Below are 24524 nucleotides of genomic sequence, written 5' to 3'. Positions count from 1 at the left end.
GAAAATAGTAGTTGCTTTTATTTCTGTTAATAATAATAAAGCCAATGACTTGCTTCTTAAAGTTATTGGCAGCTAGGCAACATAGTACATGCCTGTAAACCCAAAATAAGGGAGAATGAAATCGAAGCATCAGATGTTCAAGACAACCTAAAGCATTTAGCAAGTCCCTGTCTCAAAAAAGCAAAAATTAAAAAAAAATTATTGTTATATTTCTATTACTACATTGATATAGTAGTAGGATATAGTAGCAGGCAGGTACTCCTCAATAAGTCAGACCAGATGGGATTTAAACAAAGACTGTGAAGTTCATAAAATTTTGTGTTGTGAATTCTATATTAAACATATATCCTTGGCTATTTAGTAATTATTAAATATTGTTATATCTTATATTATTTTTCACTTACTTTATTTTCCGTACAGGTATCATGACATGCCAGATGTCATTGATTTCCTTGTGCTACATCAGTTTTATAATGAAGCCAAAGAAAGAAACTGGCAGATTGGTATGTATAGAATTGTCACTTAATAGCTGTTAAGCTACAAGTAAGCAATGTTTTAACTCTGATTTAACAAAAAACTATTATAATATTTAACCAGGCAAAGCTATTAGTCCAGGTACAAAACTTAAATTTGTTTTTCAGTTACATTTACATGATTTCATGCTCATTTTATTGAACATTCAATAGTTTTTCTTCATTATGATGTTTCATTTTCCAGGGGTTTACTTGCTTATGCTCAGCTTAAGTTAGAAAATACAAAATGCAAGATTGTCAAAGTATACAATTCAACAATTTCAAATTTCATGATTTTCTGAATAATGTAATGAAATATTGAACCATCTCATTCCGTCCTACCACTGATGTGATTCATTCCTCTGTCTAGTGTACCCGTGGTACACAGCCTGTTAATTACTTAGCTGTTTAGTCTTCACTCTTTTGAGTATTACAGTGCTTGTGTTTAGGTAACCCTTATATAGTTGCCTAAAGACTATGTCATGATGTCTAAATAATTTATCTCACTTCATCTCATCATTAGATACTATATCATCTCACATCATCGCAAGAATTAGAATTAGTATAGTAAAATAATGTACTTTAAGAGTCTACATTCATATATCTTTTATTGAACTATATTTTATAATTGTTCTGTTTTATTATTGGTTTCTTTGCTAGTTTCTCACTGAGTATAATTTATTAAATTTTATCATAGCTATGTGTGTGTGGCAAAAATCGTTAAATATAGTGGGCTATCTGTACCCATGGTTTTTATGTCTGAGTTCAACCAAACAAGGATCAGAAGTATTTCAAAAATTACATCTATACTAATCACTTAAATTCTTTTTCTCATTGTTCTTTAAATAATATAGTAAAACAACTATTTATATATCATTTATATTTTATGTATTAGAGATGATTTAAAGTATATAAAAAGTATACATAGGTTATATGTAAATACTGTGCCATTTTGGATGTAAGCATTCTTTTTTTATCCATGCCATGCTTCACTTCATGCTATGCCTTGCCATCCCATGCTGGACATAAGCATTCTTATTTTGGCCCATTCGTGCTTTATCAATACCCATGTATAACTTTGTAGGGCTCAACACAATACTATACTATTTCAGGCATTCATTGGGGATATAGGATAATATCCTTCATGGATAATGAGAGATTACTGCAATCTTTGAGCCTTCTGCAAATACCTACTTTTTTAGCTACAAATCTGAATTGAAAATTCTCAAATTTTAGTGAATCTTTTGAGTACTTTCTCCTTGGGTCTTAAACATACCATTGCAGATTCTACCTGCCTGCATTCTTTTTTCCCCCACTTCCCCTAGTCTGCCTTCCCTATTTCCCCTCCTTTCTCTGTTCATCTTCTGCTGTCTGTCTTTTATTTGTCTATCTGTGTATCTGCCTATCTGTCTCTTTCTTGTTTTGTTTCTCCACTTGGAAAGCAAGTATAATTATAATGTAACCATAGCAAAGACATAATTTTGGTAGGATAGAACCTCTCTGCCTGACATGGAGACCTTTCTCTGTCACTTACTAGCTATTTGTCCATGGCAAGGTTTTTACTTCTCCATATTTACTTGCTTTATCTTCAAAATGGTAATCACATTCTTATACCTGTAAGGTTGATGTGAACAAGATGTAAGTTATTGTATAAGTATCATTTATTTGGTACCTGGCACATACTAAATTCCATGTATATGTTACTTAGTAGTTTATTAAATTTTCTCATGTATAAGTAATATTTTTATTCATAGTGGTTTCAATTTATAATCTTTAGCTATTTAAAGGCAGAATATTAGTACAGATTGAGAGTCTCTAATTTAAACTCCAAAATCCAAAACACTCTGAGGAACATGAGCCATTTCATATTTTAAGTTTTTGGGTTAGGAATTTTCAACTAGTAGCATCTATGTAAATATTCCAAAATCTGTTATCTACAAACTTGCATACATTTCTGGTCTCAAACATTTCAGATAAAGGATATTCAACTTGTTAGAGGATATATTTTAAAGCTAAAAAAAGAAAGACTTTAATATATGTGCCATACAGTAAGGAATATGCTTAATGATCATTTCCAATAATTGATGGAAGTTAACCTGGTAGTATTTATTTAAGAAGACACGGAGAAGATTTTTATTTTTATTTTGAGAAGGTTTCTACCACTTGGTAATCAAATATTTGAAGAGGGTAAAATGTAAGGTTTACTTCCCTGGAAAAATCAGGGTGAGGCATTCAAGAATGGTAAATACAGTGTTATTTTTTTGTGTTCAAAAACTTTAGAAAGGTAACAGAGCTGACATTCTCAAAAACACCCTTTTAAGAATTTTTAACAACATTATAGGTGATAGATTCCGCAGTATAATAGATGACGCCTGGTGGTTTGGCACTGTGGAGAGTCAGCAGCCTTTTCAACCAGAATATCCTGATAGTTCTTTCCAGTGTTACAGTGTTCAGTAAGTACAGTTATGGTCTTTTATGCTTTATGGAATACTTTAGTATTATATGGCCTTTGAGTAAACCCTACCAACAAACATAATTTTTATCTGAGTTACTAGTTTATAATACTGTACCCAGAGGGACGTAATCATAGTATCTGTTGGAAAATTTTGATGGTAAACAACAATTGAACACATTTATACTCCCGTTATTACCTACATTTTCTTTTAAGTATTTCTGTTTTAGTAATACTTAAAATTGTTTTTAATTTAAAATTATTGAAATAAATTTAAACTTTAAAGCAATATTTTAAAGCTGGAATAAATCAGTTGATATTAGTATGTAGCCTTTTATTTAATGATATGGGTTCTAAGCAGAATGACTGCATTATATTTTGAGGTACTATTTTTATTATATTTATTTTAATTCTTGATATCCCAGAGTTGTACAATCCCTTATAAATGAAGTTTCTTAAAAATAAAGGAAAAAAATTTTTTTTATTTTGTGAAGACTTTTAAAGTATCCATACTACAGATTGCAAGCAATAATAAAATTTTAGAAATGCTTTAATACTTAAGCTGTTAGGCTAAAAGTAGATTAATAATTGATAAATTAAAGTCTTTTCACCTGAAAGATACTTTCCAAAATATCTTGTTGTTCTCTCCCTAGCTCAATATTGAATATATGCTTGTTTGGAACAAAAAAGTAAACTAGTAAGATTAGACTTACTGCTCTATAAGTTTCATATTGGTGGTCCATGTTTTCTCTGTAAGTAGTTTTATATTATTTTTACATAAGCAAAGTTGTACTTTATTGACTATTATGTTACCACTTTCCAAATTTCACTCTGAAGCAGTCATGGAAATTATGCTAGTATCTGAAACAAATGCTTGTGAATTTGATTTTCATTTTTTTTTATAGCTGGGACAATAATGAGCGAGAAAAGATGAGCCCCTGGGATATGGAGCCAATTCCAGAAGGAAGTAAATATGCTTTAAAAATGAATTATACTTTTATTACAAGTAAAATAGTATAATATTGCAAACTTATTTCTAAATTTTCATCTTAAACCTAGCTGCCTTTCCAGATGAAGTTGGTGCAGGCGTTCCTGTGTCTCAGGAGGAACTCACTGCTTTGCTATACAAACCCCAGGAAGGAGAATGGGGGGCTCATTCCAGAGATGAGGAATGTGAACGAGTTATTCAGGGCATCAACTACCTTCTTTCCTTGGGTATGATCAATGTGAAACAATACTTGGAGGATAGACAGAAGCCAGCAAAGCAAGAATAATTTAGAGATTCTATAAGAGGAAATGCAATTTGTCACTATATACTTCATTTTCAGTTTACGAGGCATAGTGATTCCAGTTTTAATATTAACATTGTATGGTTGGGCAAAATAATGACCAATGAACTGTTAGAACTTGGGATTGTGGTGGGGGGCTACTAGTAAAGGAAGGCCTGCAAGTATCTTTTTAGTTTTTCTATCATTCTGACTTCCTAGCTATTTGCTGAGCCTGACTATGACTTTGGATGGGTTCCCTAGTAAATACAGTGGCTGAATAATATATTTCTTTCCAGTCAATAGTTACATTTTCTAAAATATATTACTTGAGAAATCTAGAAGTTGTTCAGGGAATACATAGAATTCTGAAGATAAACACTGTTCCTTTATTTTTTTCACTTTACCTGACTTGAACAGTGTATCATCAATGATATATTGACATTATGTCCTAAAAAAACAGAATAGCCTTATATTTGTACAAGTGTATCAGTGTTTTAGAAATATAGGTCAATCTTCCTTTATTTCCATATGAATATTATTACAATGTGTTAGTATCTTCTTTAAGTACTTTTTGGATCTTGGTAATTTTATAGATTTTGCCAGCCCTTTTGCTGTTCCGGTGGATCTCAGCGCCTACCCCTTGTACTGTACTGTAGTTGCTTATCCAACTGACCTCAATACCATCAGACGGAGACTTGAAAATCGTTTTTACAGGTTTGTTTAGTTCTATTATTTATTATAAAATTTATAGTTGCATGGCTTTTGCTTACTTTTTTGAGATTTGTATTTTCATAGGATAAAATCATCTACAGACTTATTTCAAGATACTAAAGTTTTTTATTCAGTAAATTCTCTTTTAGGATTAAAAGGGGATAGAAGACAGTAAAATATGGGCAGCACAAATTGTGTATAATATGAAAAGTACAATTAGCTTTCCTTTATTAAAGATAAATTAAGTGCTTTATGAATTCTACAGAGACATGGAGCATATTTTAATCATCTTTGAGAAGTTAGGTAGCAGTTAATTAGATTTAATTGCCAGACCTAATACACACACACACACACACACACACACACACACAATTTAGGTTTTTCATGGTTTTGAGCGAGAGAGGGATGCAGGAGGGCTTTGGGGGCCAGTTCTTGGTGTGTCTCTCATCCAACTCTATTTCACTAGTATTGGGTCCTGACCTAGAACCCTAGTCTCCCAAACTAGTGTACAGCAAAGGTTTAAATAAAATGAGACAAGTGGTATGATTTTAGGGCTCCAGGAGGTTCAAAACCCTTTAGCTGAACTCGAGACTCTGAGGGTTAAGACAAAGATTTCTGTGGACCGCCTACTTTTATTAGGTCCAACAACAAAGGGCAGGAAACTGAGGAAAGTGCAGGCAATGAGCAGTACCTTGGGAGTCACTTCAAGGACTTCTCCAAGTAATGAATCAAGTCAATTCAATAGAACTGTAGAAGTGAGAGACAGTAGGAATAATTCTTGTAGCTGTAGTCTCTGTCTACTGAATTAATGTTTGAGCCAAGCGTCCACAGTTGTGGCCTTATCTTGTTCTTTGAGGTATCTCTGGCCTGATAGGCCACTACAGGCCTCATCGAGGACCAGCGATTCATAGAGGTTCACGCACTGTGAAGCAGCTCCCATTGCCAGGCATGGGGCCTAGGCCTAGGAGAGACTCACAGATAAACATAGAAAGCCAACTAGTTAATTTTGAATCCTGCTCAGAGCTGCTTCATAATGGTTTCCAACACACTAGAATCATAGTATTCCATAAATTATTTAATCTGCTTCTCATAATTGAGAGTTGAATATATTGTATAACATATGCTATTCAATGTAGTAATGTATATTGTAACTAGGTAAAATATTGTCATGTTCTACAGTATGTTTTTTTAACATTTCATGATTTTCCCTGAAAACTAACATTGTTTTAACTTTATCAAATTTTTTTTATTACTTTTGTCAAATTACTGTACAATACCCTTAGTCAGTCCCATTCCAAGTTTTATTAAGCAATCTAATGGTTCAAAGTTCCTTCCCATGTTTAAAATCCTAAAACTAAACCATGCTGTTTTTGCATGCAACAGTCATACATATATATTAAATCATTCATATAGTGTAACATCTTTGAAGTATTACAGTTAAATGCCTAGTTGTTACATATTGTATGTTTCTACAATATAAGTTAAATGTATCAAGTAACTAACAGGATATTTTTCCATAGGAGAATATCAGCATTAATGTGGGAGGTACGCTACATTGAACATAATGCTAGGACTTTCAATGAGCCAGACAGTCCTATAGTTAAAGCAGCCAAAATTGTAACTGATGTCCTACTTCGATTTATTGGGTAAGAAGCAGTTTTATGTTTCAGTGAGACTAATTTTAGATTTTTCAAAAGTTTCTTAAATTTGTTTTGACTTGTTTTTTTTTTTCATAGGGATCAAAGTTGTACCGATATATTGGATACTTACAATAAAGTTAAAGCAGAAGAATTAAACAGTACCGATGCAGAAGAGGTAAGAACCACAGCGCACTGAATAAGAATGAATTTATTGTTTATTTGAAATGTAGTAGGTACTACATGTAAATGTTCCAATTGATTATGAGCAATAAAAGATTGTAGGATGCTAGCTAAACATTTGTATCTTCTTATATTAAATTATTTGATCTCTGCTCAGATGGAATATACCAAAAACATAATAGTACTAACAGGTTTTAATCAGAGAAAGGTGGCCAGTCATCCTAAGTGATTTAGTGGATTGCAGTGATAAGAAATCAATACTTCATTTTCCAGCACAAAAAATAAGACAAAGTACTTAGCACTCAGTGTTATAAGAGACAGTAATTTCAGAAGGATTTTACTTTCTATACATTGTAAAATATGTAAAAACTATATTTTAAATTTATTTGAAAGTCTAAATATTTTAGTTTCATGGAGTTTCTACTTGATTTATTTATGGAAATTTAAAAATATAAATCAGTATTTTCTGAATGAAAATGAAATTAGTACTCTCAATAAACCTTTAGATACCTGAATTCTCTACACAATCCATGTCTCTAGTTCACATAAATCCTTATTTGACAAGATGTTATGAAAGAAACCAAAATCAAGATGAGGTGGAATAGTAATGAAAAATGGAAATAAACATCTTTACTGGAAAGCAGTTCATCCCAGGAATAATGACTCAAACATGCTAAATCGTGCTACACTTGTATGAGATATTTTCAAGTTTATTTTGCCTGTATTGTTAATCTCTGTAATGGTAAATCTTCAACATTGTCTTCTATTCTTTTATGAAACTGTATCTGACCATAAAGTATTGCTTTATTGAAGTTGAATATTATTTATATAGTTTTAATAAGGAAAACATATACCATTTAGATATTAACCCTTGAAACCCAAGAAAAACTTACATTTGTTATATGTTCTCTGACATTTGCTATGAATGTATTTAACTCACCATTTAATATAAGACAGTTTCTTCTTACACTAGCATTAGTTGTATTAGATAGAGAATTAGAGTAAAATGCAATTCAGGAGATTGATGAGTATTTCATGGTTTAGTATACTAAGCAAGTAAATCAGTACTGTAAGTTTCTTAAAAATACTAGCAGTTAGATATAAACTTCAGCAGATACCAATCACTATATTGTTTCCCTCATTTTATATTCTAATTTGAAACAAAACTTAACGTAGCTTTTTGTTTTGTTTTGAGGATTTTTTTGGTACCAGGAATCAAACTCACAACCTCACACTTGCCAAGCAGGCACTGTGCCACTGAGCTGTATCCCCAGCCTTGTAGTTCTTTTTTACTTAGTATATTTTCTAACTTGTATATAGCATATTGGCAGAGGTCTCTCTCCAGCCTTTGGTCTGCTGTTAGTTCCAATGAAAGAAAGTTACTCATGATTATGTTTGCTATTGACTTGTAAAAGTTTGTATAATTCATAAGACTTTGCATATAGCTTAACATCTTTTTACACTCTTCCCTTTTTGTTTAGGATACAGAAATTATTGATTTAGATTCAGATGGTCCTGGCACTTCATCTGGAAGAAGGGTAAGTAGATAAGTGGACTCCTGAAAAGAAGCTTTTAATCTTCCTGCATCAGGAATTCTAAAGACCAGACTGCATATGGAAATGTAGTTGTACTCTATGCTATGGCTGAGTACAATTGAAGTTGTATTGATAGCTAAGATTTATTACAGCAAAGCAGTAATAAATCATAGTTGGCCATAGTGGGAAAGACTTAAGCATAATCTGGAGGAATCTATGTTGAGGTATTTTGATGCCTCGTCAATCTTGTAAGGGGCCGTGCAGTATACTCTCATGCCAGCAATGAAAATGAAGCAACATGTGTGTAAATACCTAAGAATTTTGTTAGAGACTGATTATCTAGGCAGTCTCTGACTACCATATACCAAGCTAGCTTGACATGGTAAATCACTTGACAGCTTATTGTTAAACCTTTCCTGCACATTTTTTCTGTATCATAATTAAACATAGAGTTGTTCTATAGAAGGAAAAATATCTTTTCAGATACTTACTGAAATAAAATAGATCATAACAAAACACACTAGAATTTGTCATGAATGGAATATTTATTAAAAATTTGCTTGAGTTATTTTGAGAAAATTATGGCACTCTTGTCAAGTGAACTTATGACTAGTAGCTGTTAAGGCAATGTATCTGTTAACCTTATAGATGAAAGAGCATTTGAATCTTTGTACTTTATGTGTTTGGATATTCTTAAAATGAAAATCCAGAATACTAGAATTCTGTAGATACTAGAAACTTTTAGATTACAGTCTTGCTATCTTAACAGAAATATTTTAACATTAGGTATGCATGAGAACATCCATAAAGAGTTAAAGAAAGACTTGGTACATATAAATCTATTAAAATCTGTAGGTCAAATGTCGAGGCAGAAGGCAATCTTTAAGGTGTAATCCTGATGCTTGGAAAAACCAGTGCAAAGAACTATTGAGCCTCATTTATGAACGGGAAGATTCAGAGCCATTTCGACAACCAGCAGATCCCTTTTCTTATCCAGTAAGCATATACTTGTTTAAATAATCACCAACATAATAACTTCCCATAAGCATCCATTCTAACTTGTACTTGAAGTTAATTTTCACTTTCCTGCCTTCCTTGTGTATCTTTGAATTGTGCAAGTAGTAGTATGATTAGTTATGACTTTTTAAAAAAATGTATGTCATGTACTTAGGTAAATTATAGAGTTGTAAACTAAATTGAATCAAAATTTCTTTGCTGCTCCTTTCTGCTTTGTTTGTCTTTTTGAGACAGGGTCTCACTATAGTTCAGGCTGACCTTGGGCTCCCTTTGTAGCCCAGACCGGTCTTGAACTTGCAATGATCCGCCTGCCTCAGCGTCCTAAGTGCTGGGATTACAGGAGTGCACCACCATGCCTGGCTCCTTTCTGTTTTTATTTGAGATATTTAATATATTTTAGTAATTTCTGTGTTATCACTTTCACTTAGACTAACCAACATGCTAATATCACTTTTGAAAAAATAGATGCACGCGAACTTAGAGTACAAAATCCCTTTTTGAGGAAATAGAATTACTGTGTATGTTGAATAACTTTTTAGATATCAAATCTGTTCTTTTTCAGAAAAGGGAACAGCAATGTTTCAGAAATATATGAGACCATCTTTTCAACTTAGTACACATCAGTATGTTTCTCTGTATTCACAGATTTTAGTTTGGAAATAATATTTGAATAAACAATATATTTAATAGTTCATTTTTCTTGTAGGAAATTTGGGTAGAATAAATTAGTGTAGTGTTTTTCATAGTAGAGATGAATTGTTAATACTAATCTCATTCATCTTAAAGTATAACTAACTAAATAATAATTTCTATTTGTGAACCATTGACCCTTAAACTAGAATTGTATTGCAAGTCATGATATTTTGTGGTAGCAATCTGGAAATATAATATATGCTCTTTACCCAAATAGACCCATCAAGAACAAGAGGGAGAATCCACACAGTTCATTGTTCCAGAAAGACAACATGATTCATCTCTTTCTGAGGTAGCCCACAATCATCTTTTAGAAAACATACTGTGTTTTTTTATTTTACTTTTAAAATATCCATGTTTGTATATAAACCTTTCATAATTGTTAAAAATGCCTTCTAAATCTGTTTTTAATCATTTTTCTATTTTTTGGTTCTTATTTTTTTAAATCCACATGAGATTTTTCTTTGTAACATCCATTTAAATGTTTATATAAATCTGAAGCTACTACCACTGCAAAGCCAAAATCAGTTATGTGATATGTTTATGTCTGTATTGTAACTATTTATTCCAATGGGGACTTCATTCAGCATGTAAACTGAATCTTTAGAGCCTTGATAATGTTATACAAATTCTAATATTTTTCCTCCATGAAAATATTAGTGCTTCATAAACCATAATGTGTTGAAATACACTTGAATTTTTTATGATTTAATAGAATATTTAGGACAACTTTTCTGTTTCATACTTTGGAAATATTTTTCTTCTTTTTATGATTCCTTTTTGTCTGGTCTTTTCTGGCTCTTTGGTTTTCTCTTTTGAGGAAAGTATCACTTCTTAATGATTCTAAGTAGGATGAGGAATTTAATATTGACTAGGGTTTTCATTCCAAAACTTATAGTATGTATAAATATAAATTTCAGAAAGTATTTAAAGTATTAACACTAGGAAAATCTTAACTAGAAAAACTTAAGGTAAAATGTAATCTTGCCTGTCCCCTAATAAAATTGAAATGAAATTCTCAACCCATGAGATAGGCTTTAAATTTTAAAAAAAGCTGTCACAGTGATTAAAATTCAAAGACAAGATAGAGACACAAACATGATCAATTTGACTTTGAATCTCACCTAATGACACTTTAGAGTGTCCCTGTACCTAGAATGCTTGGAAATAATGTAGCTATTTTGTAGAGTATAGTTACTTAATCTTACCTCATAATCTCATCTTCTTCTATCATTAATGCAGTTTCCTAGGGTGTTGGAATTTACATCAATCTTCAAATAAGAAATGGAACCCAATATTATAAACTGTAGAAATGAAGCCAGTAAGCCATGTGTGGTGGCATACACCTGTAACCCCAGCACTCAAAAAGCTGAGGCAAGAGAATTCATAAGTTAGAGGAGCCAACCCAAGCTACATAATATCTGTCACAAAAAAAAAAATCCAAAACAAGCCAAAATAAAACAAAACAATTAAAAAAATGAAACCAATGTCTATGGATTTTCTATTCTGTCTCTTCAAAGTTAGCTATGGTTATTGAGTACAGTGTAAAGGCTAAGCCTTTCCCACAGGTCCCACTTTTTTCAGAAACCACCAAAAGATGATTTGGGGTGAAAGAAGGTAGCTGTCGGTTTGGAAATTAATGTTTGTTTCATATCAGTATTTAATGCAAATCTTAGTTCCATTGTATTATTTAGTGTTCTTTGCAGTTTAAGTATTTATATATAATGCATTATTCTTTCTAGGACCATCAAGGTGTTACAGAAACTCGTATGGACTTCAGCACTGTGAAAGAAATTTTGGAAGCAGGGAACTATGTTAGTCCTCTGGAATTTTGTAAAGATGTTCGCCAAATATTCAGCAACTCCAAAGCTTATACCTCTAATAAGAAATCAAGGGTATGCAAAACAATGTTAAGTGGTTTAATTATCTAAGTGTGTAACTATATATCAGGCAGTTTCATTTAAACAGTTTTAAAATTGCTAAGAAATACATGCTACAAATCTGACATCGTTACAGTGTTTGGTCCTCCTCAGTCAGGATTATTAGAATGACATATATTTTCTGTAGAAAATTTGAGAAATAGAAGTATCAAGAAAAAACAAAAATTACTTGTAAAGCCTCATCATTTTATTTATATGTTTCATATTATATGTTCATATTATATGTTTATACTTCCAGAGTTTTTGATATTCCCTATATACCTCCATATGTTCATTCATATATTCCTTACAGTAGGAGATGGCATATTGTAAGAGCTTTGTTTTCTGTATTTTTTATTTTAAAGAAAAAAAGTAAATTTCAAGCCATGATAATTAGAGGGTAACAATTGTTAAAACATTGTATATCATTATCTTTAGTTACTCAGAGTGCAAGATATCTGCATTTAATTGTCCACACAATATTAACACAAACCATTCTTTTCAATGAAGTAAAAGAAATTAGTAGTATAACTGTCTTAACACACATATTATTTCTTAGATACACACATATTATTTCTTTCAGCTTTTCACACTACGGAAACAATGTGATATGTAAGGCCATTTTTATTATTTATCGACTTTGAAAAAGTACCTTTGATCACATCCTATAGGTATTTTATGTTATTTAATCAATGACTTAATGGTAGAGATTTAAGTTTTTTACAATTTTTCACTTTATGTGAATAGTGGCTATGTCAAGGCACATTCTACTTATATTTTATATTATGTAATTGATAAAACAAGACTATAATTTTGACTTTTTCAGCTCTATAGCATGACACTGCGATTATCTGCCTTATTTGAAAATCACATTAAAAATATCATTTCTGAGTATAAATCAGCAATCCAGAATCAGAAGAGGAGAAGGCCACGGTACAGAAAACGTCTAAGAAGCAGCAGCAGTTCATTATCTAGTAGCAGAGCTCCTAGGTATATTACACTGATTCAGTGTTTTTGTTTTGAAATCTTTTTCTGTGTATTATTTTATTTCTCAAAGTTTATAAATAGTTTACGAAAATTTCAAGAAATATTTTCCTCCAATAAGTATTATCTCTGTTTAAAAAGAGTTAGTAACCACTATTCATATGAATTTTACTACCATGAAACCTGTTTTTAATTTATTGAACGGGGTGTTACTTTGTCAAAATACCAGTTTACAGCATCTCACTTGAATTTGAAACATTACACAAGAATGTCTATTTTGGTCAGTTTAAGTATTTTGCATCATACTGTCTGTCATAATGTATTACAGAAAAATAAGCTCATCATGATGTATTTTTACTTGTAGTCCAAAAGGAAAACAGAAACAAATGAAGTTGCAACCTAAAAGTGACCAGAATACCTCAGTGTCTTATGCTAGAACTAGTTCTCCTTTCTCATCTCCTGGTAAATATGTCTTTTTGTTGTTGTTATTGCAGTTTATATTGATAGTAAGGCTGTAGAAGAGGTAGTATGATTTATAGTGCACAGAAAATAGATCTAGATTAAAAAAAACTTGTATTTTATTCCTAGTTATGATTGCTACTTGCATGGACCTGGTTAAGATATTAGGCCAAGTGATTTGATTTCTTTGTTAGACTAGATAAATCTTAGTCTCCTGGTTTGAAAATTCCTTAAGTGAGTTTTTAATGTCTATAATACCTCAGAACCTTTATCTATAATATATTTCCCAACATAAGACTTAGAAAATGTTGTTTAATGTAAAATAAATGAGATGTAGTTCCAAAAGCAGCCTGTTTAACTTTTCTAGCAATGTAAAATTATTTTAACATTATAACCTTCTAAAATTCAAGTTTCAGATGCTGCTGAAGGAATTTCACAGTATCTCCTTGATGATGAAGCAGATGGACCATTTTCTTCATCGAGCTTCAGTGGATATAGCCAAAGTGGAAATGTTCATGACCCAGGGAAAGCCAAATCATTTCGGAATAGAGTTTTACCAGTTAAACAAGGTAGGAAGTAGATGTAAAACAGGCCCTTTATTTTCTTATGATGGAAGAGGAGTAAAAGCTGATAAAATATTAGATTAGTAAAAACTCATATGTCCTTATAGTTTATGAGAATTTTAATATTGTCAAATCTGAATTAGATAGTTAAGAATAGGCTATTAGCAGATTTCCAAGTACCAATAAACTTGATTTCATTTTTAAACAGATTTTTTTCACCTCATATACCATACATGATTATGGCTTATCTATCTTGAGGCATTAAACATTTTTGATAGGCTGTTTACTTTACTTTTGAACTTAATGACCATATTGTCAAAGTCATAGCTTAACTTAAAAATTATACATTTTCATTTAGATCACTCCCTTGATGGACCTATTACAAATGGTGATGGCAGAGAGCCCGGGTCTGGAATCAAGAGAAAACTACTCAGTGCCTCAGACGAAGATGAAAGCATGGGAGGAAAAGAGAAAGAGAAAAAAGAAACGAAAGAGAAATCACATTTATCTTCTTCAGAGAGTGGAGAGTTAGGATCCAGTTTAAGTTCAGAAAGTGCTTGTGGTTCTGATTCTGACTCTGAATCAACTTCCAGGACAGATCAAGATTATGTAGATGGAGATCATGACTATAGCAAATTCATACAAACAAGACCGAAAAGAAAACTCAGAAAACAACACGCCAGTGGAAAAAGAAACTGGAAGATGAGAGGCACTGGAGGAAGAGGCAGATGGGGAAGATGGGGTAGATGGAGTCGAGGAGGCAGAGGAAGAGGAGGCAGGGGACGCGGGGGTCGAGGAAGAGGTGGAGGTGGCGCTAGAGGAAGAGGAAGAGGGAGAGGAGGAAGAGGTGCCTCTAGAGGAACCACCCGAGCCAAACGAGCACGTATTACAGATGACGAATTTGATACCATGTTTTCAGGACGTTTTAGTAGACTGCCTCGAATTAAAACAAGAAATCAAGGCAGGAGAACTGTTTTATATAATGATGATTCTGATAATGACAATTTTGTGTCCACTGAGGATCCTCTGAATCTTGGTACATCCAGATCAGGCAGAGTGCGTAAAATGACAGAAAAAGCCAGGGTTAGCCATCTCATGGGATGGAATTATTAAAAATTAATGAATTTAGAATAATTTAAAAATTCAATGGCCTTCTACTGCAGGGAATTTACCAGGAAATCTACAAAGCAAGTTGTGTGGGGACTTCTGCTTCCTTTCACGTTGGTGCTTTTCCATTATGCCAGTATAATATTTGTTTCAAGACTTTGATCTCCACACTTCATTTGTTTCAAACAAGCCTTACTCATTAGGCCTTAAATTGAAAGAAATTCTGTCCATACACTTGCGTGCATGTATGCGTGCGCGCGCACGCGCACACACACACACACACAACACAAGACGCACTACAGATTTACTATGTTAAAGGAGCATTCTACTTCTTAAGAGTAGCATGACATTTTTATCTCAATGAAATATCCTTCTTTTGCTTTTGTATCACAGAAGTATAGCACCTTCTTACAGAGTTTTATATAGTTTGTTTTTGCCATTTTGATTCCTATACCCAGTAATAATAACTTTTGCACAATACACCAATCCTAAAGGCAGCTATTAAATGTTTACAGTTTCTATATTATGAGAACGATCTGGATTATTTTACTCTTCCCAGGCCAAACTTTCGTGAATTGTACTGAACTGAAGTATATATTTATACTACAGTTTTTTTTGGGGGGTGGGGGGATCTTGATATGCTTTTCATTGATTTGCTTAATTCACGTTAAAGGTGAGAAAGGGTTGGTGCCTTGTAAATATGTAGCAAATCTTTGTAGTGTGTCCTGAAGTGTGCATTAACTTTATTAAAAGGGAATACTTGAGATACCAATCTAGACAAGGTGCCAAACACAAAACTTTCTTGCATACATTTTCTTTCCTATTATGTTTTACTGCATTAATAGAACTTGTGAGCTTAAAGAATGACTTAAACATTTGAAAAATCCTCATCCACCAAGAGTAACTTCTTTGAATAGTAGCTCAGCTACCTCTATTAACTACAACTACTGGATACTTTAAGGAAAATAGATGCTGTTACTCATTACTAAAGAGAAATAGAATAAACTTGGGTGGGAAAGAATATTCATAAGTTATAAGCTGAGAAGTTGTTAATAATTATGCTGGCTTTCAAATTAATAGTTTAATAAACTTTCCTAAGTATTACATGCTCTACCTTAGACTTTCATAAAAGATAGTTGTATAAGTAGACTTCGTCTGTTGCTTATGTATCTCTGCTACCACTTACTGTTTAATAGTGAGTTACATGCAGCTTTTCTTTGAAACAAAGTGTAACAGACCATATACTTTGAGTTAAAATGTTTCAGATAGCTAATATTTTGGATCAACCTTAATAGATTTTGCTCTTATCATTCCAAAGGGTTCTTGTAGTCTTTCAGAAAAGAACCTTATTGCACTGCACACTGATACTTTGAATCATTCTTTTATAAGTGATAAATATCTGTTAACCCTTATGGTCTTGTTTACAGCAGTAGAATGCACATGGTAAGTGAGCTTGAGTCCAAGATCAATTTTACTCCTCAAAGTTGAGATTACAGATTTGCTAATTTGTTCAATATTTAAATTTTTAAGGTAAGAGGGTTAATATTGGTCTTTTTTTGTAATAGCAAATTTACTGCACTTAGATAAAAATTGTGATAATACAGATTTCTTTACTAGGTTATCCCAGGATATTTGTTAAGTTAATGTGTTTGTCTTATACTTTCAATCATTTTACTCATCTGAAAATCCGTAAGTGCAGAAGAAGGAGTACACACATAACTTTGCTTTTTTGATAGGGTTTGGGGTTGGGATTATTCTTGGACAGACATCTTTAAGCAGTTTTTACTTGCAGTAGAAATGATGTTCAGGCTTTATGAAAATATTGTTGAGAATTGTTAATGGCACTAACTTCTGTTACTAGATAGTAGATCAAGATATATTTTCTGTTATATGTTTTTCATTAAACCAAAACTACTTCTGGTTATAACTCAACTGCCATTTTAAACCATAGTATAGATTCGAATTATTCCTATTTGAAACTCTATTAGATTTTTGCTAAAAAATACCATTTTACTTATTCATCTCTTGCGCATTTAGACTAAATGTTGCCTGTTTTCCTCTTAAATCAGTACACTTTGGCATACCCTAATCAAAGTGACATAGTTGCTTAAATTTTGGATATATCTATATGTGTATCATTTTAGTGTGACATATTTTGATGACATTCTTCTATGAAGAGCTCACTTCTTAAAATGGAAGAATTGCCCTTTGTGTGGTTTTTAGCTACCTGGAACTTTATTTATAATTTATTTTGAAAAACTAAAATCACATTTATTCCCCAAATGTCAATATTTTCTAGATTTAGGCAGTTAGAATAATAAGGCTGAAGACATTTTTAAGTATATTTTATAAGTAGTGAAATACTGTGAAAATAATAGTGAACAGCATTTTGCTGTAATGTTAATTTCAGTTAGAATTTTAAGCAGTCACCAGGGTATAATAGTTAAGGATAGTTTTCATTATACAACAGATACCTTTCTGTTAGCATGCAAGTTATTTTGATAAGTGTGAATATAAAAGATTGAAAAATAGTATTTTTACTTTTTTTATCTGCACCTCCCGTTTTTACTTTGCTTTTTTATAACACCATTCCCTGTGAATTTTTCATAATTCATACACATTGAATATTGTATCATTTTAATTTTCCAGAGACTTTTTAAAACCTACATAAGATTTGAGTTCAGCCATAGCAAAGCAAGTAGGAAATGAATTAAGAATTCTGCTAAGAAAAACCACTATAATATTTAGACCCATGGGAGTATACACATGTAAAAGTCTGATCATATACCAAATATGGATAGTGACTAAACTGTATTTCTTATGAATGCTAATAATGTTTGAATTACCATCTTTAAGATCTTAGCATGTGTATATATTTATAAAACCTGAAACATAAGTTCCTTCTATGGCTTGCTATGTGTCCAGCAATAGGATCCCCTCCGAAACATTCACTAACCTACTAACCTAATGACTAAATTTGCTTTTGTGTGTGTGTGTGCATTTGTATGTATGTAACATTTTTTAAAACTTGGCATACCTTATTTCAGACATTAAAAAAGAGAGAATATTTTATATGGAGGATACTGTCTACCAATTCTTTGTCTCTGTACAGCTCTTAGCCTATGCATTTACTAGTCGGTGATCCATGGAGTTAATGCCTTTTAGATAACACACCCATGTTTTCCCAAGTTTCTGAATCCTTTTATTATTGTAATTTAATTGATCTTTATATTTGTTTAGTTTTGTTTCCCTCCCCATAGATCACGCTATTCTAGAATGCTTCCATACTGCACTTTGTTGCACCCAGAAGTGAAACTGAATAAAATTCATAAATCTCATTCTGCACAACTGTGTGCTCAGATACCTAGCTCAGCCTTCTAATATTTCAAAGTAAATTTGAGCCATTTATATTTTAGTGTTTGTTTTAATCCTATAGATTGTTATAAGACAATAACATTGAGTGAAAGAAATAAATGTGAATGCCACTTATAATTTTTTGATAAAAAGTTTTGGAGCATTTTTTTCCAAAGTTTTTATGTTTGTAATAATGAGAAATTACACATCTTGTTACGTATATCTGTGGAATCATTTTAGGCACATTTGCCAACTGGTACTTATCTTCAAAGTTGGAAGACATGATTTGTAGAATGCATAATTTTTAGTGTATTTTGATGTCCAGCCTTTTGAACAATTACAGTAGCATTTTAATTTGGGAAATGAATACTGGGGGAAGGGGTGGCACTGCTGACATTTAAAAGTCTATTCTTTTAAATGCTAATCCCACCCCAAACATTTTTGTGTTACGTGACGTTTATGAATGTTTTATTGAAAATTGGATGTCCTAAGATAATTTTTAAGATTTAGTTTTAAAGAATTATGGGAAATATTTTGGTGCTTTTTTTGCTTTTCAACTCTTAGTAGTCCCTGTATTAAGTTTTAAATACCACTTTTATCAAGTTTTGATTAAAAGCCAATATAAAGTTAAAATTTTTATGGTGCCGTATTTTGTGAAATATGGATAGTACTCAAGTTTATTCATCTTTCCTCTCTTGCTTGCTTTTACCCTCATTTGTCTTTCTGCAATGAACAAGACAGGAAATTTCTGATTAATTATGGGGAGAATACAGTAGAAAGGCCCTACAGTTTAGAGTTAAGATGTGTTTATATATATGTCCATTTGTTATTATTATACTTATCTTAATTCTAGAATATGAGACTTTGGCCTAAGAAAGCATGAAAACTATTTTTAAAAACAACTGTTGATACATATTGAAATTGCCATTTGTAACTGACTTTTAAAATCACATATAAAAATATTTAGAAACCCAGTTGGAAAATGTGTTTTTACATGTCACAAAGTACACTGTAGGCAGTACTACAAATGTTAATTCTTTAAACAATACTGTGGTGATGGCAATCAGTAATTTATTTCTTTTCCTGTAACTTATCATTGTTGTCCTTTGTAATTCCTTACACAGTATTAACAAGACTGTTTCATATGTTTTTTTAATATCCATAAATTTTAAGGTAGAAAAACATTCAGTTAATAGTTGATGTAATGTTGTAAATGGACAAAATGTCCATTAATTCAGCTATTTTAAAAAGGTAAACTTAACTGGCTTATTTTATAAAAGATGTTTTGTTTGGCAGATATCAGTTATTATAAGTAATTACTTTCAGAGACAAAAAACTGGACTAATTTGTTGCCATTCTTTATGGAATGTTTACAATAAAATTCCAAGTTGTTTGGAATCAATTGCACTCTTGCTGCTTTATGCCTTAACTCATATGCCAGAGGTAAATTAACAAGAAGAAAGAAAGAGTGGAGTTAGGTTTCTATTATGCAACTTTAAACATTATAACATATAAATCTTGGGTCATTCCTTTCTTGCTTCTTTGTCATAGAATTTTTATTACTATTTAATCTGAGAATAAGGGTGCTTAATATAATAGAATATTTTGGTATAGTCATTAAAATATTTGTTGGGTCACTTTTAGGTAGTAAATATTAATACTTTCAATGTTGGCTGCTTGGTGCCTTACATAACAACCTGCAAAGCACTAATAAACTGTTTTGTAAAGCTTTTTCAAAATGAATAGATTTTAATATATTGTTCATTTATTAGTTTTAACACCTAAGCTATGAATCCCTATCATATTTATGTCCAACTTGCCTACAAAGCTTACCTGTACTATAAGTTGTACTTTAGTTCCTTATAACTGAAGGAGGGAGAGAAGTAAAGTAGATGAATTTTGAGCCAGGATCTGATTCATCCTAGGTCTGAGCCTATACAGTTCCCAGATTATTCTCCCAGTGATAGGAATTCCACCAGGTTTAAGATAAGTAAACTGACTGCAGACCAGAATGCATCTTTTACACATGTACTGTATGTCTCTTTTGTAGATTTAGAATAAAAATCAACACATTTAGAAAAACACCACTTCATATTCTGGAATCAGATTCAGTGGTTGTGAAAATAGCCAGACTTTTCACAATATTCAACCTCTGATAAAATGTTTGGTAATTTTGTTTAGTTGCTGTATTTACCTCACTCCCTGGACTTTTGAGTAGAAAACTTGAAGATTTTTTTTTATAACAAAAGTATGGCAATATTCACAAGATCTTTTTTTCGTAGTTGAGGTCAAGAAAAAAGTGCTGTCTACCTTTTCTCTGAATTACATGCCACTGACTATTTAAAACTAATTTCCAAAAATAAACAAAATAAATTGAAACCACTATATTAAGGCTTCTTTCCCTTTGTTGCCAGCTGACAGTTGCCTTGTTAAGTTTCTGTCACCTGGAGACTATAAATTTCTAGTAAATAATTTTAAAGTTATTAGTAAAATAATATTAATTTTGATATTGACTTTAAAACTTCTGGTGCTAGTATCTTTTTCATTAACAGGTAAATTTTCAATTGCTGAATTCTCTACTCGGCATCTTTATGGTACTCTTCAATTTTATAAGGTTTCTAGTAAATTTATTTGAAAAAATATTTCACATTGCTTCATTTATATTCCTAATGTTAATTGATAGGACTTAATATTCTTAGGGATTTTTCTGTGATTAATTTTTGTCGTGTAATTCTAACTAGAATTTCTGTAGTCAAATGTTAGTTTATTTTAGCAACTTTGTATAATCTGTCTAGTAATTTAAGCTAGTAAAACTGTCTTAAGATGTCTTTTTTCCTCTTTTGGTATTTTACAAAAGCTTAAACTATCATATTAAAATGAGATTTGCTTACCAATTGTATAATATATCATTTGAAGAGGAATGTTTTGTTATCTTTAGATGCTCTTCATCTAAAATATTAATGATAAGTGCTGATAGTTCTGAATTGCTTCAGTGTGATAAGTCTTAATTTATAATTATAGTTAATGTTGTATATAAAAACATAAAGTTTAATTTTGTCTAGTCTGACCCTGTGGAGCTGAAAATAGCATGACCTTGACATTCTCATAGTCACTAAATTACCAAGTACTTTCAGTTTTGAGTTCGGCGATTCATTTTTATTTTAAGTGTTTTTAATAGTTTCCATGATAAAGAAAAGTAATCATTAAGGCAAAAAAAAGTAATTGAGATTTATGGTAGATACACTTTTACTGTCCAATTCAGTAAAATATGCTGCATCTTCAACACTAGAGATGCTACACTAGTCTCAACATTTTGTTTTGTTTAAATTTTATTAGTACATATTTGCAGTAATACTTATTGTATTGATTGTGGAGAGAATTACATCTTAATTCCTTTTACAGCACGTTGCTCATAATTATTCAAGCAGAAATTTTTAGAGATCTGAAGTAGTAAGTCACATTCTTTTCCTAGATTTATGTGGAAATTGCCATTAAAGATTTTTATTGGCAGAAGTTACCCTTGCTAGTGTAAAAAGGAAGACTTTTTTCCATCTGAGTTCAACAAGCTACTTATTTATTTATTTACTGGTATTTTTGAGACAGGGTCTCATTATACAGTTCAGGCTGGCCTTGAGCTCACTTTGTAGCCCAGGTTGGTCTTGAACTTACAATGATCCTCTTTCCTCAGCTTCTCAAGTGCTGGGATTACAGACTCAAATTAATTTAAATATCTGTCCTCTTCATATTAGTAGTAGGAAGATTAATGAGACTATGCTTTTCTTTACCAAGTTTGTTCACTCGTTTTTTCTTTATCATCCAACATTTATGGGTCAAGTACTATAATCATTTTAAAATTTAAAAAAAAAATTTTTTTAATTTAAGAGGAAAAAGAGAAAAACACAAAACAAACCAAAGTGGTGTAAGGGTACACGTAATACAGAACTACAAAAAAACAAAACAAAACAAAAAAAAAAAAACAAAACAAACAAAAAAACATAACAGTAAGAAATCACCTGTTAGTATATTACATATTATCATCTTGAAAATAGTTCCTCAAATCACAGTATCAAAGAATACAAGGTGGACATTCAAACAGGTAGACTGCAAACAGCTGTGTTCAATGATCCAAAAACATTGATACAGTCAGCTATTTAACACCCCTAAACACACTTGCTGTTATATCCGTTAGAGCTCTTTTTCTTTTTTTTTTTTCCCTATCTTTTTTACAACAAAATTCACACACTTTGGATTTCATTACTCCTTAGTGCTTATTACTTTTTTTGGGGGGGGGGGAGAATACAGTCAAATATGGCAAAACAAAGCTGTCAGTCAATACCAAGGATAGACATAGCACATGATGTAGAACAGAGTACAAGTTTATCAACAATGGTTATCAACGTTGTCCCTTGTTTCCTTAAAAAGAATTGTCTATCTCATTAGATATTATAAAGTTGGACAAAACAGTAGAGAACAAGACCAATAAAACTTAGGCATTGTAAACATTACAGGACTTCCAAAGAAGACAATAGTCAAACCAGAATTGGTATCTTAGTGAATCTTATTGTCTTCAAAGTAGTTGCCTATGTCTTCAAACTTGATACTACCATATAGAATGGAACAGAGTCTAATCAGTCAAAACAGGATCGTGGGAGTACTACAGGACTTCAAAACAAGTTAATAGGAAATCAAAAAGAGTTACTATTTATATATCCTAATTTTTTGAATTTTTTCTTTAATTAAGACAAACATAAGAAATGACTAAATAATTTTTTTAAAACAATAAGGGGGAGATTGAGATAAAACAGGACATAACAATATAACAATAGAGGTCACAGCATGACTGTTTCAACAACCTAGTACTTCACCACCATATAACCTGACTTAATAGTAGTTACCATAGTGTCTTTTTCCTTGAAATATTTGGATAAAACTTCATATACTCTAGCTTCAAATATTTTCAAATCAAGAAGCCCAGAATAAAGCCTTTCTAATTAATGAGTGAAAACTTTATAAGGCTCCAAGGCCACCTAATGGGGAATCATGATTACCACATATTTTTATATATTTGAATCATTACTTACATTAGGGAAACTATTCGGTATTCACACATGCGAGATTGATTTATTTCACTTATGAGTATGGTCTCAAGCTGCGCCCATTTATTGATAAATATCTCAGTGTGATCCTTCTTTATAGCTGAATAATACTCCATTGTATAGAAATACCACAACTTTTTTATCCATTCCTCAGTTGATGGACACTTGGGTTGTTTCCAAGATCTGGCGATTACAAATTGTGCTGCTATAAACATAGGTGCACATATATCACTGTGGTATGATGCTTTCAGTTCATGTTCTACATAAGGATTATATTCATGTGGGGAGTTCGTACATGTACATATCATGTTTTTTTTTTCCTTCCGTTCCACTCCTTTTACAAAACTATATTGCCAGCATCTTATTCATTTATTTTATAAATCCTTATCAAGTTAATTGCGCTAAATACAGATTAACAGGAAAATCATCCAAGAAACAAACAAAACACACTGGCACTAAATCACACTTTCAGATATAAAAAGCCTGTTAATTTACAAAGTTCATCTTTCAGTCTCAAACACTGGTATGACACCGTTGACTCCATTTCTCACATGAGAATGAGTTTCACTTAAATCAAGTGATTTGCTGAAAGCCATACAGTTGGTAAATAGGAAAGCCTTGATTTATGTAGGATAACAACTACCAGGTTTCTGGTCTTACCTTTTATGTCTAAATGATGGGTTAATGTTTGGTTCCATTTTCCTCCTCAGTTTCTGTGGAGACTCTTTTAAGTTGTACACATGCATTCTTAAGATCACAGTTCCATTGGTTTCTGACTCAGAAGACTTAAAGGCATAAATGTCTAAGCCGCTTACTACTTTTGGGAAGTGGGTGTTAGAGCCTAAATTTTTTAAAATGCTAGAATTCGAAGTAGAAAAATAAATGAATTTCTTAAAATGTATGAACTTGCATAAGGATAAAAACCCAACTAAAATAAGAGTTCTTACTCTTGTGAAAATTAATTCCACTGATAACCCATACAAGTGTGCTTTATGATTTGTTATTCATAATGTATCAGTTATTGCCATTTTCAT

General features: G+C 31.7%; 1 protein-coding gene across 3 annotated transcripts in view; it reads left to right on the top strand.

Annotated features, from left to right (window-relative positions):
• Positions 1-21527, top strand: part of Brwd3 (bromodomain and WD repeat domain containing 3) — a 182893-nt gene extending 161366 nt beyond the window's left edge. The window contains exons 27-41 of one of the 3 annotated variants that reach the window (XM_063246133.1): positions 421-503; positions 2854-2965; positions 3870-3931; positions 4024-4179; positions 4826-4946; positions 6464-6589; positions 6680-6758; positions 8245-8301; positions 9154-9294; positions 10226-10300; positions 11751-11903; positions 12754-12917; positions 13276-13373; positions 13781-13939; positions 14292-21527. In XM_063246133.1, the coding sequence (XP_063102203.1) occupies positions 421-503; positions 2854-2965; positions 3870-3931; positions 4024-4179; positions 4826-4946; positions 6464-6589; positions 6680-6758; positions 8245-8301; positions 9154-9294; positions 10226-10300; positions 11751-11903; positions 12754-12917; positions 13276-13373; positions 13781-13939; positions 14292-15046 (2341 nt within the window). In that variant the 3' untranslated portion in view covers positions 15047-21527. The other 2 variants (XM_063246134.1, XM_063246135.1) reach the window with 2 other exon arrangements.
• The last annotated feature ends 2997 nt before the right edge of the window (positions 21528-24524 follow it).

The sequence above is a fragment of the Cavia porcellus genome, unplaced genomic scaffold (assembly GCF_034190915.1).
Source record: "Cavia porcellus strain 051 isolate PalLab524CR breed Dunkin Hartley unplaced genomic scaffold, mCavPor4.1 scaffold_3, whole genome shotgun sequence".
Lineage (NCBI taxonomy): Eukaryota > Metazoa > Chordata > Mammalia > Rodentia > Caviidae > Cavia > Cavia porcellus.
This window is presented reverse-complemented; position numbering and strand designations above follow the sequence as displayed.